Below are 16,715 nucleotides of genomic sequence, written 5' to 3'. Positions count from 1 at the left end.
ATCGCCGTTTTCAAATATCTATGGCATTTACAATTTTACGTGAACTGTGCCGTCTGTGGTAATTACATTTGTTTTGACAATTGCCTATTTGTATTTGACATTTACAAAAATATCGAAATATACTATAGTGGTGGAATAATTTTTAAACGTAGTTAAATGTTTTAAAATAGCAAAAACGGCTTTAATTGAGCATTCAAGTTTTTATCAGTAAAGTTTACTATAATATTTATGTTCTAGCATACAAAATGGTAACGCATCAGAGGCTTTTTCTTTATGCTTTTCGAGTAACAAACCGAAGTGGTTTAGTGTTCTTGAATGATATGGGTATAAATCGATTGCCTCAAGTAATAAAATTATGCAGACAATAAATCCAAAAGTTTACTCCCAACGTTCGTCATTTTAATGAAAATAAAATGTCCGGACGAAGAAGGAATTTGGTCCCAACTGAGAAAATTGTTTTCCCCCTTAACAGGCCTCTACCTGAGGTAATTTGTGAATCGCCAGGAAATAGTTTTGGGGAAGAAGTTAGTTCTAATATTAGTGAAGCTGTTAATTTCAAAACGCGTTTCCGTTATAATTCTACAACATCTAGTGCACAATCACAAAGATTTCAAGACATGTTTTATAAAACAGATTGGCCATCTTTAAGTGACACCGGAACAGGTATTTGTTTATATTTTTTGTATACATTTTGCCCACTTACCCTTTTTGCTTTCCTCTTTACCCCCTCTTCTATTCATAGGATATTTAGTCAATTTTTATTTCTTTAAAAAATGTATAAATGTCAATGTTATGTTTTATAATGAAAATATTATGATAAACCTACAATGTCTGCCTTAAAGCAGGTGTTACCTAGTAAGCAGACTAGACACAACCCAGAGCAATCTATTACCCAAAACACGTAGTAGATAAAGAAATTGTAATTTTTGTTAACTCTCCCTTCCTGGTGATGTTTAGCTAGTACACATTGCAACTAATAACTTTAATATCTCCATAAATATAATAAATGATGGGTTGAGATTTTCGCTATTCCTTCGTTATACATTTACTTAAGTATCTCTAGAAATGTTTTTTTAAACATTAAATAATTAATGCTTATTGGGAACATAAAAAGCGTTTTCTCAAAAATCGGAGATATCACCAATACAATAGAAAGTTTACCTATGTGTCGCATGTTGCGTTCATAGTAAAAGAGTAATCCTAATATTTAATTGTCTCGCACACACTCTACCTCTCACTCTTGATGTTATGGATATATTTGGGAGCGAGAGAGACAATTTTTATGCGTCATACGCGCAAACAGCAAAGTTTCTTGTACTTCTCCCAGACGTCCGTTAGCTGCGTTAGTAGCTTCCCGGCTTTCGTTGGGGGCGGTTCTTTTGCGCACATTGAGAGCATGAATTAATGTTTTTTGCATGTTTTTAGCAATTAGATTAAAAATATCATCACTTTTGAATTCAACTATAAATAATTGAAGCAATTGCCGATGTACATTACACTTTTGCGATTTAAAATCTCTCATTTTTTGTATGTGTAGTGACTACACAGCACCGTAACGCGCGGATGTTTTTATGACAGTAAGGGAAAGGTCAATAAACATTGATATTATTATTATGTTTATTGTAATCACTGATTTTCTTAAATTTAACGGTTTAGTTAGATAGGAAGAAATTGCCTTAAAGCAATATGCCCACCCGTATTCATATGTGTGTAAACTGTATATGTATATAAAGTGTTTAAATAAGTTAATTTGCTAAATAAGATAATATGTTAAATACCTTTCTTAACTCTCCCTTTCCGGTGATGTGTAGCTAGTACACATGGCATCAATATAATAAATTATGGGTTGAGATTTTCAGTATTCTATTATCTATATACAGTCGAACTCAGTTATAACGATCACGGAAATAGCGAGATCTCGGATGTAACGAGGAAACATTAGTTGACATTTTAGTTCATAGTTTTCTCCATACAATTATTCACTGTTATAACGAGCTACTTCTCGGATATACCGAATAAAAATATTGTCAAAAATGACACAAAAAATCTTCAATTGTTAAAAACATCATTCTCGAAATAAAAACCTAAGTGATAAAATCCAAATGGTTGGCTAACGTAAAGGATAAATACTGCCGGGCGTTGGGATCGGATTATGTTTATGATAGCTATGTAAGTGTCTAAGTACCTAATTGGATTTTTCCCCGACAAATGAACACACATGGTTTTTAAAAAATCCAAGCTTTGTAAACTAAGTAAGTGCCGGTTCGGCACATTGCTACAATTTAAAGCTGCTTTTGTAGTTTGTGAATGATATGCTTGTTTTGGGGGTTTTTACGGGGTTTTTAGATTTTTTAATGTTCTATGCTTATTTCAATACACAAAAAACATTACAAGTGGGTGATGTCAAATGAGTTCTAGACCAGATCAGTTAAAACTTAACCCCTGAATTATAAACATGTCTACTAACAAGAGAAAGTGTCTCTCAATTCGTGAAAAAGTGGCAATTATTCGTGAAATCGAACGTGGCGCGAAAAATGTATAATTGTGTACAAAGTTTTCTCTATCTTCATCCACAGTGTCAACATTGTGGAAAAATAAGGATATTTATTTGTCTGCATTTGAAAATAATATCACGGACACAAAAAATTTAGAAAGTGCGTTCGTACTAATGTCGATGACGCATTGCTCCAATGGTTTTGTACCCAAAGAAACGCAGGATTTTCCATCAATGTACCATATTTACTTGTTTACTTAGTGACAATATGCAATAGCGATTGTATAAAAAAAACATTTCTCTGGTATAACAAGTAACGTTTATAACGAGCAAATTCAATCGGTCCCATCTTCCTCGTAATAACCAAGTTCCATTGTATATCTTTTACATATCACCTAAAAAAATTTTTTTACTAAGCAATTAATTTTTATTGGAAACAGTAAAAGCATTTTATCAAAAATCAGTGATAAATCACCAATACAATAGAAAGTCTACCAATGTGTCGCATGTTGCGGAGTACGTAGTAAGAGAGTAATCCTAATTTATAATTGTCTCACACACCCTTAACGTCTCACTCTCGATAATACAGATATATTCATTCATATAGTTGAATAACTATAAATGATTGAAGCAATTACCTATGAATATTACTTTTTCCGATTTAAAGTCTCTCATTTTTTGCATGTGTAATGTGACTACACAGCGCCGTAATGCGCGGGTGTTTTTGGGACAGCAAGGGAAAGGTTAATTATGAGAACATCTCTTGGGTAGAATAAGCTTACTATGTGTATTTCATGGTAATTATGTTTTTGTATTATTGTTTTTTCGAATAAAGCTAATTTAAATATAGTGCTTTTTAAAAATAATATCTATATTTTAGTTATATTACTGATTTATTTAAGATTCACCAGACTTTATGGAGTTGGAAGGAAGTGACAGCAGTGCAAGTTCTATGTTTTCCTGGGCTGACTCGGAAGGGACTAAAATGGTTGCTGAAGAGTGGGAAAAAATTCAAAGGACTTTATATAACGAACCTGGCCCTAAAGTTACACAGAAGCACTTAATAGACGAGTGCAATCAATGGACAACAACCTTTCCTCATTTAAGGTAAATTGTTTAGTAACAATAATGAAATTTGTCCATTTTTATAGCGCCGTTTTCGTGAGCAATCACTTCAACTTTATTTATTCAACACTTCACTTATTGTATTTTACGCTAACTCCTAATTATTTACTTTCAGACTAATTTAAGTATATTTATTATTCAACAATGTTTCGAGTATGTCAAAATATTTGTAGACAGGCTGGATTTCGCTCTCTAGGGAGCTATTAAGATCTAAATTTATTGCAACAGAGAGGGAAAACATATTTGAGAAGGAAATGTGGAAGCCTCTAAATGCCCTAGATTTCCACATTCCCTTCTCAAAAATGTTTTCCTTCTCTGTTGCATTAAATTAAGATGGTTATTATTATTCTTCGTGGAATATTCTTAATGCTTCCTTAAAATGATATAAACAGGAAACGTAAATTAAAGAAACTTGCTGTAATTCGCAAACCACAAATGAAATATCCAGGTGGGCTTATTTATTTACGATGTAAATTTCTTTTAGGATTGTTGGTCGAAGTTGTGGTGGACCAAATTACTCAGAATACGATGACCCATATGATACTGAAGAAGAAGTATTAGCGCTGCAATATGATAGTGATGTAGAATTAAACAAAGTGCTAAATGCTCCTTCATTGACAAATAATAACAAATTTCAAGATGTTAACAGTCAGAAGCTTATACCATTAAAATCCATACATAAAACGCCAAAAGAAATGTGTCCGCGAATTACTCCGAATACATCAAGGAGCAAATCTAGCACCAAAAGCTTAATTGAAGATATTGATATGTTTCTTCATATTACACCCATGGTTAAGAATTTTCCAACTTATAATTATAGAGATAGGTCTTCTGCCATCATTAAATCTGAGATAACCTCGTCAAAATGGAGACGGGGAAACATGAGTCCAGACTTTGTTTCTTTACCTCACACAAACATAAATGGAATTAGTGTACAAACTAGAGACAACAGTGCGGAATCTTTATTTTCCCTTGTCGGTGCAAGAAAACACGTATATTGCAATTCTCACACATTCTCTAATGACCCGGCTAGAAAATCTAGTTACAAACGTCAAGTTTGCGAAAGAAGAGGAAAACAAAATAATTCTGATAAACATTCGCAGTTAGAGCCATTAGAACCTATAGCTAGTAGAACAATACAAAATCGTTCCTTATCTATACCTCATGGAGGTGATGCAATCAAAAGTGCTAGTCATAAGAACAGAATAGTTTCATTGCCCCCAATACAGTCCGATGAAAATAGCAGGAAAAAACAGGTTTTAGATTCTAACACATTTTCAGGCAAGAGTTCAAGAAAAAATAAAACAACTCTCACACCCATAAACTTTATTTCCAGTAATATTCAAAACCACAATGTTGGTGATTTTGATACTCATAGTTCACTTAATGGACATGTTAGTAGTAAAAAATTATCAACTAGAAAAAAAAGCTCCAAAAAGAAATCGTAATAGAGTATTATCGGTTATTTTTTATGTATATAAATTGTGCCTGTTTAATTTAGAGTTAAAATGGATATTTGACTGATGTTTTTCTTTAATTACAAATTTGTTTGCAATAAGAATAGATATTTTTAGTTAGATCTTGGCTGTAGTAAGTAGAGATATATTATATCGTCATCTTAGTGGTGAAAAGAACTGGCCACTATATCTTTTTTTTAAAAAATAGTATCATTATGCCGTACTACTTACATTTATTAAGTTTGAAAAATTCAGGAAATATCAATTCTTCATTCTACAATTTTTTTATTTTTTTACTAAAGATATTTATCAAAAATGTTTTGGTTCAAACATACTTAGTCTGTAACATAATTAGAAAAATGCTTCAGAGTGGTCTTATTTGAGCCAAATACTTTTTAATCATTGTATTGTATTAATTTGTTCAAGATATAGTACTTTTTTACTAGTCATTTGTACATTGTGATGTTTTATAGACATATTATTTAGTCAAATGACAAAGGCTGTAAGACACACAATCTGGTTTTCATTTAGTGATAACTTTTCATTGAAAAATGAAATTATGGTGTAAATTGCTAAACCTATATACACATTATCTAGTTTAAGATATATTTTATGAAATTTGTAACAATTAATTACTAATAAATGGTTTTATGTAAATACTGCCTTGAAAAATACATTTCGAAAACTGGTTCATAAATTTACACCAAAACACATTTTTTAAATCACTAAAAAAAGGAACCTCTAAAAAACATGTTTGTGCTTGGTTTGCAGTTTGAGAATCGTTTATTAACATATAATTCAATTAATGGTAGTATCTAGTAAAAAAATAAAATTTTAAACCAAAAAACCTGAAATAAAACCAACTTTTGAACTTTTATTTAGTTTATTTACTAATTCAATATTTGATTGTAGTCCTTGAAAGATATAGAGAACATAATATTATTCTGAGATAAAGAAAACTTGAATTGCATGATAAAACCTTAGCTCATTTAAATGATTTCGATTGACGTAAATAATAAAATCAAATATTTTTACTCATATTTTGTATGTAATGTAATTGAAACAGCCCTACAAAATGAATATTTTTGTAATCATTTTCACTATACAATTCATTGAGATGTAGTAAATAAATGTTTTTTGTAAAAAAAAATATTTTTTTTCTCCTTGCAATGTAGCATTATGATTTTTATAATTTTCGTTGCTAAAGCTGTTTTTTTTTTATTCACATAAAATTATCTATATTAAACTGAAAATATGTGTATGTTTGTCTGTCACAGGAACTCTTCCAAAACCGAAAGTCATAGCGAAGTTAAATTTGGACTTGTCATTCTAGATGCAATTTCTAAGTCAACAGTGCTATTTTTAAGTCCAATTTTTCTCGGCCTTTCTCACTATAGAACTGAAATTACCACTATGTTAATATGAACTTACATAGCAAGGTATACAAAATTAAAATATGACTGTCTTTAAAATAATAATTTATGAAAATTTATTTTAACTATCCCGAGCGAAGCTGGGTAAAAATTCTAGTTATGTATACAACAGTCACTATGACACTTACCATTTATTTCTAAATAATCTTTTGTAAAAATCGAATTATATTTATTTACATAAATTTATCAAGAATGAATTCTTAAAAATGAATTCAGTTCCTCTGTAGACATCGCTTAGTACGCACTACCGATTTAAATTCAATTATGCCGTGTTGTGTCATTTGTAAGTGTCAAAATACTGCTAGGATTAAAAGGGAATAGGGTGTGATCACATTTCTTGTGTTTGTAGCGAATTCGCTACGTGAATTCACAAACAATTTTATTTAATAATTTGATTATTTTACCGTCTGTCAGATTGTTAAATAAGACAAGGTGGACATTTCGTTAGTATTGCCAGGGTAGTCAATTGTTTTACCCAGCTTTCTATTAATAAACCTTAGTATAATATTAAACAGTATTAACTTACTTATACTAAATGATTAGTTGATTAACAAATTAAAACAGAGATGGAGAACATTTTTTAGAGAAGGTAATATGGAAGTTCATGCATTTACAGGGCTTATAACCTAGTTTAAGAGGGGCTACTTTACGCACTGTGTAACATTCACCATTTTGCCTATGTCGCCTATATTTCTTCGATTCTTCCATCTGTTGATTTTATTTATTTAACTTTTTGTACATAATGTTATTTGTACATTGGCGGGCTTATTGCCAAATGGCAATTTCTTCCAACCAACCAATAAAATAAAAGTTTTATTTTTATAGTTCAAGTTACAGAACAGATTTTAGTGAAGTTAAAGAGCTGAAACCTTTATTGTTGAGAAGAGATTCATTTGATCGAATTATTTCACATACTAGGCAACGGTGGAAAATAATTTTCTAATTTTTTAACTTCTTTTTGGACCAGTTGGTTTGATGTTTTTTTTTTACGTTTGCTTAATTAAAGTAACTGTCCAGTACAGTCCAGTCGGTAAAGTATTTTTTGTGGTAAAACATAATGTAACATTACACAAAGTTATCTTATTATTATTGTTTGCGGTCTGGTAACTTTACACGGCCACTTCACGCATGCGCGCAGGCGGGATGTCAGACTTTTGGACACAGTGCGATGTATGCAAACATGGTTCTATGCGCCCTTCTGGTATACTATAATTCTATGCCTGTAACAATAGGCGATAATTGTGTGCTGCATCAACCTAATGGTCAATAATAATGAGATAATCAATGCATTTCCTCTCTCCAGTTTTTCAGAATCAAAAGACAGTTTCAAATACAAATACAGATTTATTTCAGATATTTACAATATTTGCATTTTTATTAACAATCAACATCAACAACATTGTTATAATTTTCATTGCATATGGTATGGATGACAGTTAAGTTCCAAACAGTTAAGTCTTGTTTAGCAACCATTTTGATGAGCTTTGGGGTTTACACCAAAGTCACGAATTGAACAGAAATGTGTCCGTAAATGCGGGATACTATATTTATGGAACTGGATTTGAGCAAGTTACCAAGAAGCTGTAATATATGATGCCTTATAAGCTTGTAGGTTCGAATATAAGGAGATTTTGCTTTTAATGAAGATGAGAATGTGCTGGAATTTGAAAAGGTTCTCCGTGAAAATTTTATAACTTTTATAACAATAATTATTATTATAACTCTATGGCATCTCGTACAAAATTGATGTAGCAATATTGTATAAAAATTGTTAATACTTTTTTTGTACATTTTTAACATTTTAAATGTGAAATGAATGACTGAAAAATATCTATTTATAATGCCAGCAATTATTGTAAAATGATTCTACATTATTAATTTTATGGCAAAAGTATAAAAAGTCTAATAATAATTAGATATTATTACAAGTTAAATAAGGTGATTACTTTAAAACAAGCACTGATAGACAAAACTGTCCAGAAAACCATTAAGTAGATTTTGTGAGGTATTGGTTCAATATGCAATACAATATTTGTATTCTAATTTCAACATTTTTATTTATTAAAGGCAGTGAGTGATGTTTTCTTTTACTAATGATAAAACATTTAAAATTCGATAACGATGAAAAATTGTGAGCGACCGACAATTTACTAAATCGACAGACATCAAATTTAAATTTATTCAATAAAATAACAGAGATCACAATGGATGAAACACTCTAAACAAGTTGGTTTTACTACCAGTTTAGTATCACTCGCAGGTGACTCCGTATAGTACACCGACACTTTACAATCTTTCCGTGCAAAAATAAATGTGATAACATTTTTACATCCAAAAATCATTTAAGAATTTTTAATAAAAATGATGTATAAAACATTTTAAAATATCTTAAATTTGTAATTAGATATATCGAGATTCAAGCGATCATATTTAGAGATGTTATCGTAATTTATATGAGATTTCTAGAAAACAAAGTGTTGCATGGACATAACAAGAGAAGTTTAGTATCAGTCACAAGTGCCATCCACGGCTGTAACACGTTTCGCTTCTCCTAAGTAACACTCAACTACCAAAGCTCGACAAATATAAAACAACTCATCTCATTAATTTAGCGACGACAACAATGATTTCTCTCAGGCGATTCAAGCCAAAAATATACCAAGAATTTATCACACGATAATGGCAATTGATAACCGATTTCAAAACACTATTCAATTAGATATTTATTTTAATAAACTCAGTTTGTTTATAACTTTGCAGTCGTAACATAACCGATGTTAAAAGACTACGAACACCAATTAGATTTGTTCACTTTAATAATTGTCTGATTTTATCTAGAAAGTTCATTGTATAATATTTGATTCACTATTATCAATACTTGAGAGAGTTAATAGTCATTTAATGCAGCTTCCCTCGGACCACCTTCCACAGCCACCCAAACAGTTTAAGGGAAATAAATAAAATGGTGCTACTGGACACACAGAGGGGATGGAAAGTCTAGCGCTAAACAAACAAAACTGTACTTCTACTCAAAGCCGACAAAGTAACGCTGATCATACTTCTCTTCGCAAAACAATAACATGCAAATAATATTAAATTATCAAAATAATGCTTCTTTAACATAAAAACATGCACATATAAAAACTAATGTCGATGGTTGAAATGGAGGTATACTAATTAATTAAGGTACTATTTATGTTAGTAAACTTATTGAATCGTAAAGAAACATTCAAATTATTGCTAATTAAAACTTAACCAAATAAAACATCCAATGTTTGTTTTCTTAAATGAAATAATGTTAGTTGTATGTAATCACCAGAAGGTCTACTTGTAATACGTAATAATAATATGTCAACGTTAAAATAAATTATAAATATAAGGACTAAAATAATTTCATAAAGGATAATGAATGAAGTTTATATAAATTATTTCCATTTAGTCGCATTCTTTCTATTTGTTTATCGCTGCAATACGTAGTTCAATTTAACACAGTATCTTATTAAAGCACTTATTATTTTAGAATAAGAATTAGTTTATGTTACACAATATTATGAATATTCTTGCTTTTGGAAACTAGGAATTGTGAGATAAAATGAAGCTGAATTATGACATTTGAATGTTTTTGTCCAACATCGACAAATTGGCAGAAGGCTACTTAATGTGAGAATTTAAAGTCACTTTAATAAAATATAAAAAATGGATTAACAATATGAATAATGTAACATGTGTATTAAATAGACTAAATTAAATGGAAAATATAAAATAATTTATTATAAATGAATAAAAAAAGGCATATTATATAATATACATAATTGCATAAAACCAAAGAACCACATTAAAACAAACAAACAAGCAGTTTGAATAACTTCCGTTCATCACTTATTGGTGTTTATAAAATGTGTCCTATTTGTATGTCTACCTACAAGTAATCAAAACAATGTGTTGATACACAAAATAGAATAATAATATGCAAGATAATCAATGTTAGTTAAAACTACAAAGTAAAATTAATTGTGTTTCTTTTAAACCGAGTTATTCGAACATCATTAGTGATGGAATGTTTATTGTTTTATACAATATGCCGGATTCATGAGTCAGAATATTGATAAAAGATCACTGTACACTACTGTAGTTTCTAGAACATTTCAGTTCATATCGGTTACTATTGCAGAAGATAAATCGTAGAAACAAACCTTATATAGATTCATAAGTTTAATTAATATTTACTGTTAATTTACAAATCATTGGAAAAACAGTCCAGTTGTATTTATAAATATTTCAATTCCTAAAGTTGTTAATAACTTATTATAGGATATTTTTATTAGAGTAATTGATGTAACAGTAACGATGAAACTGCAATAGTTATACAATAAAAATAAATTAATAAACATAAAAGTGAACATCAAACATGATAAACTGCAGTGTAAATTGGTGCACAGAAAAAATATTAATTAAGGCACCTATTGAATGCAAACCAGGATTGTCTGCTATACTATTGTGTGGTAATTACCACAGTTAACAATCATAATATGATTTAAATGCATCACGACTTGTCTGTTTGCAGCATTTAAGGGTGAGGATACAAATACGTATATTTAGTTTCTTCTTTACAATGGCTCTGGCAGGGAAAAAATCCATAAACATTTTACCAGACAGAACATTTATAGTTGAAGGGAATTGCAGATCGCTGGTTTGTAAATAATAAATCTTACAATGTAATTTATCGAGTCAGTTCAAATTTCTGTTTATTTGTGTTGAAAATAATATTGATTTATCTTTCGTGTACTGCAAATGATAAGAAGAAAGCCCTCAAGGGGAGAGATAGAGTGCAGTGAAAAGAAAACGGACACAAGACAGAAGTGAGTGGCTGTATGGCTACCCTCGTGTTCATATGTAGGAGTAGGGTCCGTCGGTGAGGGCGCTGCACAGCAGCAGTCAGGAGTTGTCGTCCTTGGTGGGTGGAGCCGCGCCCGCTGCGCCCCCCGCCGCCCCCGCTGCGCGACTCCGCGTGGGCCGGTACTCCAACCCGGGGTCGAACTGCATGAGCACAAACACCTGCCGGACAAGTTTCACATTACGTAACTATACCAAAGATGGTATTTTTTTTTATAGTTAAATAGCTAAAATGAAAACAATTATTCTCCAGAAACAGTTTCACAAAAATGTATTAAACTGTTTCTGTTAAGGAAAAACTAAAAAGAAGAGTCGGGATTTGTTAATTTCACAAATAAAACGGTTCCGTGTTTGCCATCTTAAAATGTCTGTCGCTAGGATGCCAGGTTTCCATCCCTTGCTTATGGCCGCGACTCCGGCAAAAGTTGATTCTGGGGGGTGTTGTTTTAAAAACTGTTATACAAAACGGTATAATTTATGAAATGGTAACTGTTACTGCTACTCATATGATATAACCGAAACGCCCATCTCTAAAGCATACAAAATGGTGGGAGTTATGTAGAAAAACTGGTTAAGGTTAAAAGATTTATTTTGCAAAATTAAAAAAATATATTTACTTGTTTTTTTAACCCGTCAAACGGAACTTACTTTCTGGATATACCTTGTATTATCGCAAGTTTAAATATTGCGACATATAAAAAAAGGAACATTTCCCCCGGAAGACAGTGAAAAATTGATGGGAGCAATAAAAGAACTTGTAAGAGATAATTATTGAATCTGTTCAAAAAAAAACTCACCTGATCCGTTGGTAGTAAGGAGAAATCATCAGGTGGATTTGTTATCACATATCGTTTACTACTCGCGTCGCAAGAAGAACTCGTATCTCTAAACCTATAGAGCCCTATACAGAGCATTCCATAGGCTTTAAGGGCCGCCACAAAGAGGTCCCCGTACTTTCCGGCCTCACCAAACTGTGCTAAGGGCCCATCATACAAGGATATCTGGCCAACTCTACAGCGATCCCTGTTGGAGAGGCTGTCGGCCGTAGAATACCCTCCACGGAGACCAGCTCCTTCTGCCAGAATAAGCTCTAGTTCTGGTGTCGCACCTCCCGTTATGAGAGATCTTATAAGTGTGAGAGCATTCTGATTGAAATAAGTCTGTAAATAAGTAAATAATTATCAATTGAAATTTTGAGCATAAATACTACCTACACATTGTCAGATCAATGTCAAAATCACAAATTTGAAAATCATTTAAACATATTGAAATACGTATAAAGTTTAAAAAAGGTAAGATAATTTATTAAAATGTTATTTAATATTCGTAGTGTTCAAAACAGTATTATTTTGAATTATGTTGATAAAATGTTAGTCTTTTTTGTGTAACATTTAGAGATAGAACCTTTGGCTAATATAATTTATAAAAGCAAAGATTTTTATTTCGAGTTGTCAGTTTAGCCAATTAACGTTGAAAGAAAGTTTATTATTATTTCGAGTTAAGTAATGTTAGAATTTTTTTTAATGAAAGAGGGATATCTGAGGCTCAAAAAACATAATATTAAAACATTACAATTGAATCATCGTTTCTTAGCGCCAGTTACCTTGGAAAATCCTTTTGGTTATGTAAATAAAAAAATATGAAGCTCGCAAACAGTTTTTTGCCTTTTTTTCAAAATGTATTTTTTTATTGTACCCTATGTATAATAAATAAAATAGTACTTACTGTTGACATAAGAGAATCTAATACACTAACGGCGAAGGCTGTACCACAAGCGAAGGGTTGTGTGAGGTATAATTCCGTATCTGGGTCATCATCGTCATCTTGATCCAGAAACTGTACATTGCTGTCATTAACTAACTCTGAAATGCGAGAGTCATTGTCTAAATTAGTATTCTGTAAAGACAGCAGTAAATTAATGAGAGTTAAATAAACTTTGGCATACCTGTAATCATAGGAACATTTGCACCATACACAGAACCTCTTCTCTGTAATACAATAGGACTACCTACAGGAGTCAAGGCATCTTGTTCGGTCGCACCTTGGCTTAAAACACCTATTGTATCGTCAAATGTCATTGCTTTAATATTAAGAGAAGCCAAGATTGCTTCTTTATCCGCTAATGTTGGATCATCATTACTTGGCACCTGTAATATGCAACAGCATTAAAGACAAGATAAATGTAATGAAAGCGTAGGACAAATTTTGTAAAGAATCAATTATATTAAACTTGCCTTGGCTGATAAAATGCAACACATATCGCAAAGATTAACGTTGACTGCTCTTAAATCTGCTCTACTTAACGGTGATCCCTGTAACAAAATATAAGTAAAATATCTTTATGAATCTTTGGTTAGGGCAGAAAAATTATTTAAAATACCAACTTACATTTAAGACAGATATTTTTGGTAAATTTTGAAGCATTTTCCATTCTCTTCGAATATAATCTACGGATCCAACTATCACCACGTGTTTCAATTCATGGTAATGGAAATTACTTGCTCTTAATGGCATAACTAAATTTCTTAAGCCAATTAAGGGTGAATCTGGATCCGCAAACAAACAAACGACAACGTGTCCATTCAAAACTGTCATGGCGGCTTGATTTCGATCCTGAAATAAAAAAATCATTAAAATTAATAGAGCATACAGGTATTAAAATCACTGAAATAAATAGACCATACAGAGGTCATATGCATTTTCAAAAGAAAGGTCAGAATATCGTTGGTGATACTACAATACCGCAAAACTCAATTTTTTACAAAAAAAAAAATACTGCATAAACCAGTTCTAGGGATTAACAGCCTTTGGCTAGAAATTATTGCTATTTTTACTACAAATAATGATAATTGTTCCAATATTCCAGCGGTATAGTTTTATAGGTTCCCATGTTAAAAAATAAAATTGTTATGCGGTATTACAGTATCACCGACGATTTGACATGGTTTTGTATTAACTTTTATCCCACTACTTTTACAATGCAAGTATCATTGCAGGTTTTGTTTAAAAAAATAATTCGAATTCTTTTGTAAATGTATTTTGTTTAAATTGAATTTACAAAATAAGTTATGATTTCTCTGTTATTTACTTATAGTTATTGTTGTGCACACGGTGCTATGTCGGATAATATATTTTTTTTAATGTTACAAAAAATATAAACCTAACACAGAACCAGTACAGTGTTATGTACATAACACAATATACACTACAAATTTCTAACAAGGATAACAAGATGTAATGATAAAAGGTACAAATAATATGATTTGTGTTAAGTGTTGTTATTGTTTTGTGAGTTTGGAGTGTGGCGTGTGGAATGAAGTACCCTGACAGCAAAACTATTACGGGAACAGAACAATGGCAAGTGTGGTCCCAAAACTTTTTAATATAATAACAAAGAATATTGACAAAGAAAAAGATATTAACATATTAAAAAAATATATTTAAAAGGCCATTAGTGTTCTAGTATAATACAATATGTTATTAAAAAAGCATTTCTTAGTTTACCAGAAAATAATATTATAAGTGTAAATAACAATGTAAAAAAATAAAATGTATCTTGCAGACAAGCCTTGGCTATGCGGGAACAAAAAATACTAGTTTTAAGATATTATTTTGGAAAGTATATTTTTTTTAATGTGTGGAATGTCATGTGCATGCTGGGTGTTATAGGAGCATATTTAGTTAGATAAAAAAGCCTAATTAATATCAATGTTATTTTACTGAGGAAAGTTCACACAAATGTCCAGAGATATCGATTATTGTTTGATAATTTAACGAGTAAACATTTAGGTGATTTAATGAGCCTATAATTTAATAAGTTTTAACTGATGTATGTTATGCATTACCAGTATGCAGTCTTCGAGATTTCTTGCCGGGCTCCAGTGAAACATACCCGTTGAGTCATATTTCATTTCAGTCTTTTCAAAGTCAAAGTCTTTTGACTGGTCATCGGCCAAACCGGCGGGTAGGCTGACACCATTACTATTTTGGTTGTTTCCAGTACTCCTACTTGTGGGCCTGAAAAGTCATTGATTTAATGCAAGTCTATTTCAATTTACAACACTAAGTAAAATATACTATGACACTGACATATTGCAGTCAATTTTATAAAAATAAAACTATTAAGTACCAATAGAAAACAGATCAAGTACACAATCTTTCAATTGCATACTGATTTCATGTTTATAAAACAAGCATTATAATATGAATAATACCCTGGTAAATAAACAAATTGAGTATCTATAAAGTGTATCTATCTATAATAGTTGTTTAAAGAATTTTATTTCTCAAAAATATTATGTATGGTAATGATCCACAATGTTATAGCTACAAATATCTATAATATGATGTTTTACTGTTTACCCTGTATGCCTGCTACTTAATATTATAGAACAAAAAAATATTCATATTTTATAATTAATATTATTACAGAAAAATACAAAAACAAAGCTGTGAATAATTAAATTATATTGCTTTATTACTACATTAAAAAACATTTGATTTTGAGCATTACCTACAGAAGTCCAATTTCAGGGTTTTAATCTACTGGCAGGGTCTACATTCAAGGCGCACGGAAGGATTCCGGTAGTGTGTTGTGACGCTGCTGGTTGAGTTTCGATAAAAATTTGGGTGTCGATATTCACGAATATACTATATTCTTGAATATTGACTTGTCAATTTCTATCAAAACTTAACCGGGCAGCGTCACAAGGCACTACCGGTTTCCATTCGTGGGCCTTGAACGTAGACCCTGTCTATACTTATTCCGCACTGATTTTTATTTTTGATGAAAATATGTTCGTAAAAATTAAAAATAATATTCAGGCCCATACTTATATGACAAACATTATACATAAATATATTTTTAAAAAATTTTTCAAGGTTTTAAAATAAAGTTTAAAATTCAAAAAAATACTACGATAATGATTGAAAATGTACAAAAAATAAATTATGATCAATCACAAAATAATACATACAAAATACATAAAATAGTTAAATTACTACGAGTAAGCATCTTATTCTGATATAACGAAAGAAATTATTTTAGTAAGTATTTTTATATAAAAAAAAATAAAAAAAATAGGCACATTACCACAAATAATCATTTGCGTTCAAAATGAATATCAACAATATTTTTAATAAGACTACAAGAAATTAATAGCAAAATTACTAAAAGATAAAAACATGTATTATTAAAATGAGGAAAATTGCATCCATAATGTAAAACATTGTTAACTTATTATGAAAACATTAAAAAATATTAGTTCCTTTTTAGTTTTCAGTACTGTCTAATAACAGAGATATTTTACAACA

At 30.7% G+C, this 16,715-nt stretch overlaps 2 protein-coding genes across 2 annotated transcripts in view; one reads left to right on the top strand and one right to left on the bottom strand.

Moving 5' to 3' along the window:
• The first annotated feature begins 16 nt into the window (after positions 1-16).
• On the top strand, positions 17-6,226 carry LOC148273341 (uncharacterized). Its single transcript, XM_088238844.1, has 4 exons — positions 17-58; positions 238-663; positions 3,397-3,601; positions 4,104-6,226. The coding sequence occupies exons 2-4, from the start codon at positions 414-416 to the stop codon at positions 5,065-5,067; spliced, it is 1,419 nt and encodes a 472-aa protein (XP_088094970.1). The 5' UTR covers positions 17-58; positions 238-413; the 3' UTR covers positions 5,068-6,226.
• A 5,027-nt stretch (positions 6,227-11,253) lies between these two features.
• LOC148273340 (calcium-activated potassium channel slowpoke-like) overlaps positions 11,254-16,715 on the bottom strand; it is a 50,692-nt gene continuing 45,230 nt past the window's right edge. The window contains exons 22-28 of the mRNA XM_088238834.1: positions 15,248-15,419; positions 13,791-14,015; positions 13,637-13,714; positions 13,348-13,549; positions 13,128-13,264; positions 12,200-12,562; positions 11,254-11,564 (exon numbers count right to left, since the gene is read on the bottom strand). Of these exons, the coding sequence (XP_088094960.1) occupies positions 11,445-11,564; positions 12,200-12,562; positions 13,128-13,264; positions 13,348-13,549; positions 13,637-13,714; positions 13,791-14,015; positions 15,248-15,419 (1,297 nt within the window). The 3' untranslated portion in view covers positions 11,254-11,444. The remainder of the gene's footprint in view (positions 11,565-12,199; positions 12,563-13,127; positions 13,265-13,347; positions 13,550-13,636; positions 13,715-13,790; positions 14,016-15,247; positions 15,420-16,715) is intronic.

Source organism: Micrasema longulum, unplaced genomic scaffold (assembly GCF_059751315.1).
Source record: "Micrasema longulum isolate JH-2025_06_02 unplaced genomic scaffold, ASM5975131v1 h1tg001977l, whole genome shotgun sequence".
Classification (NCBI taxonomy): Eukaryota; Metazoa; Arthropoda; class Insecta; order Trichoptera; family Brachycentridae; genus Micrasema; species Micrasema longulum.
Note: the sequence above shows the minus strand (reverse complement) of the source record. Positions and strands in the feature narration are given on the sequence as shown.

Coding starts and splice junctions, on each gene's coding strand:
- LOC148273341 (XM_088238844.1), top strand. CDS start 414: ATGTCCGGACGAAGAAGGAATTTGGTCCCAACTGAGAAAATTGTTTTC. Junction 664..3,396: donor TTTAAGTGACACCGGAACAG/GTATTTGTTTAT, acceptor GATTTATTTAAG/ATTCACCAGACTTTATGGAG. Junction 3,602..4,103: donor ACAACCTTTCCTCATTTAAG/GTAAATTGTTTA, acceptor AATTTCTTTTAG/GATTGTTGGTCGAAGTTGTG.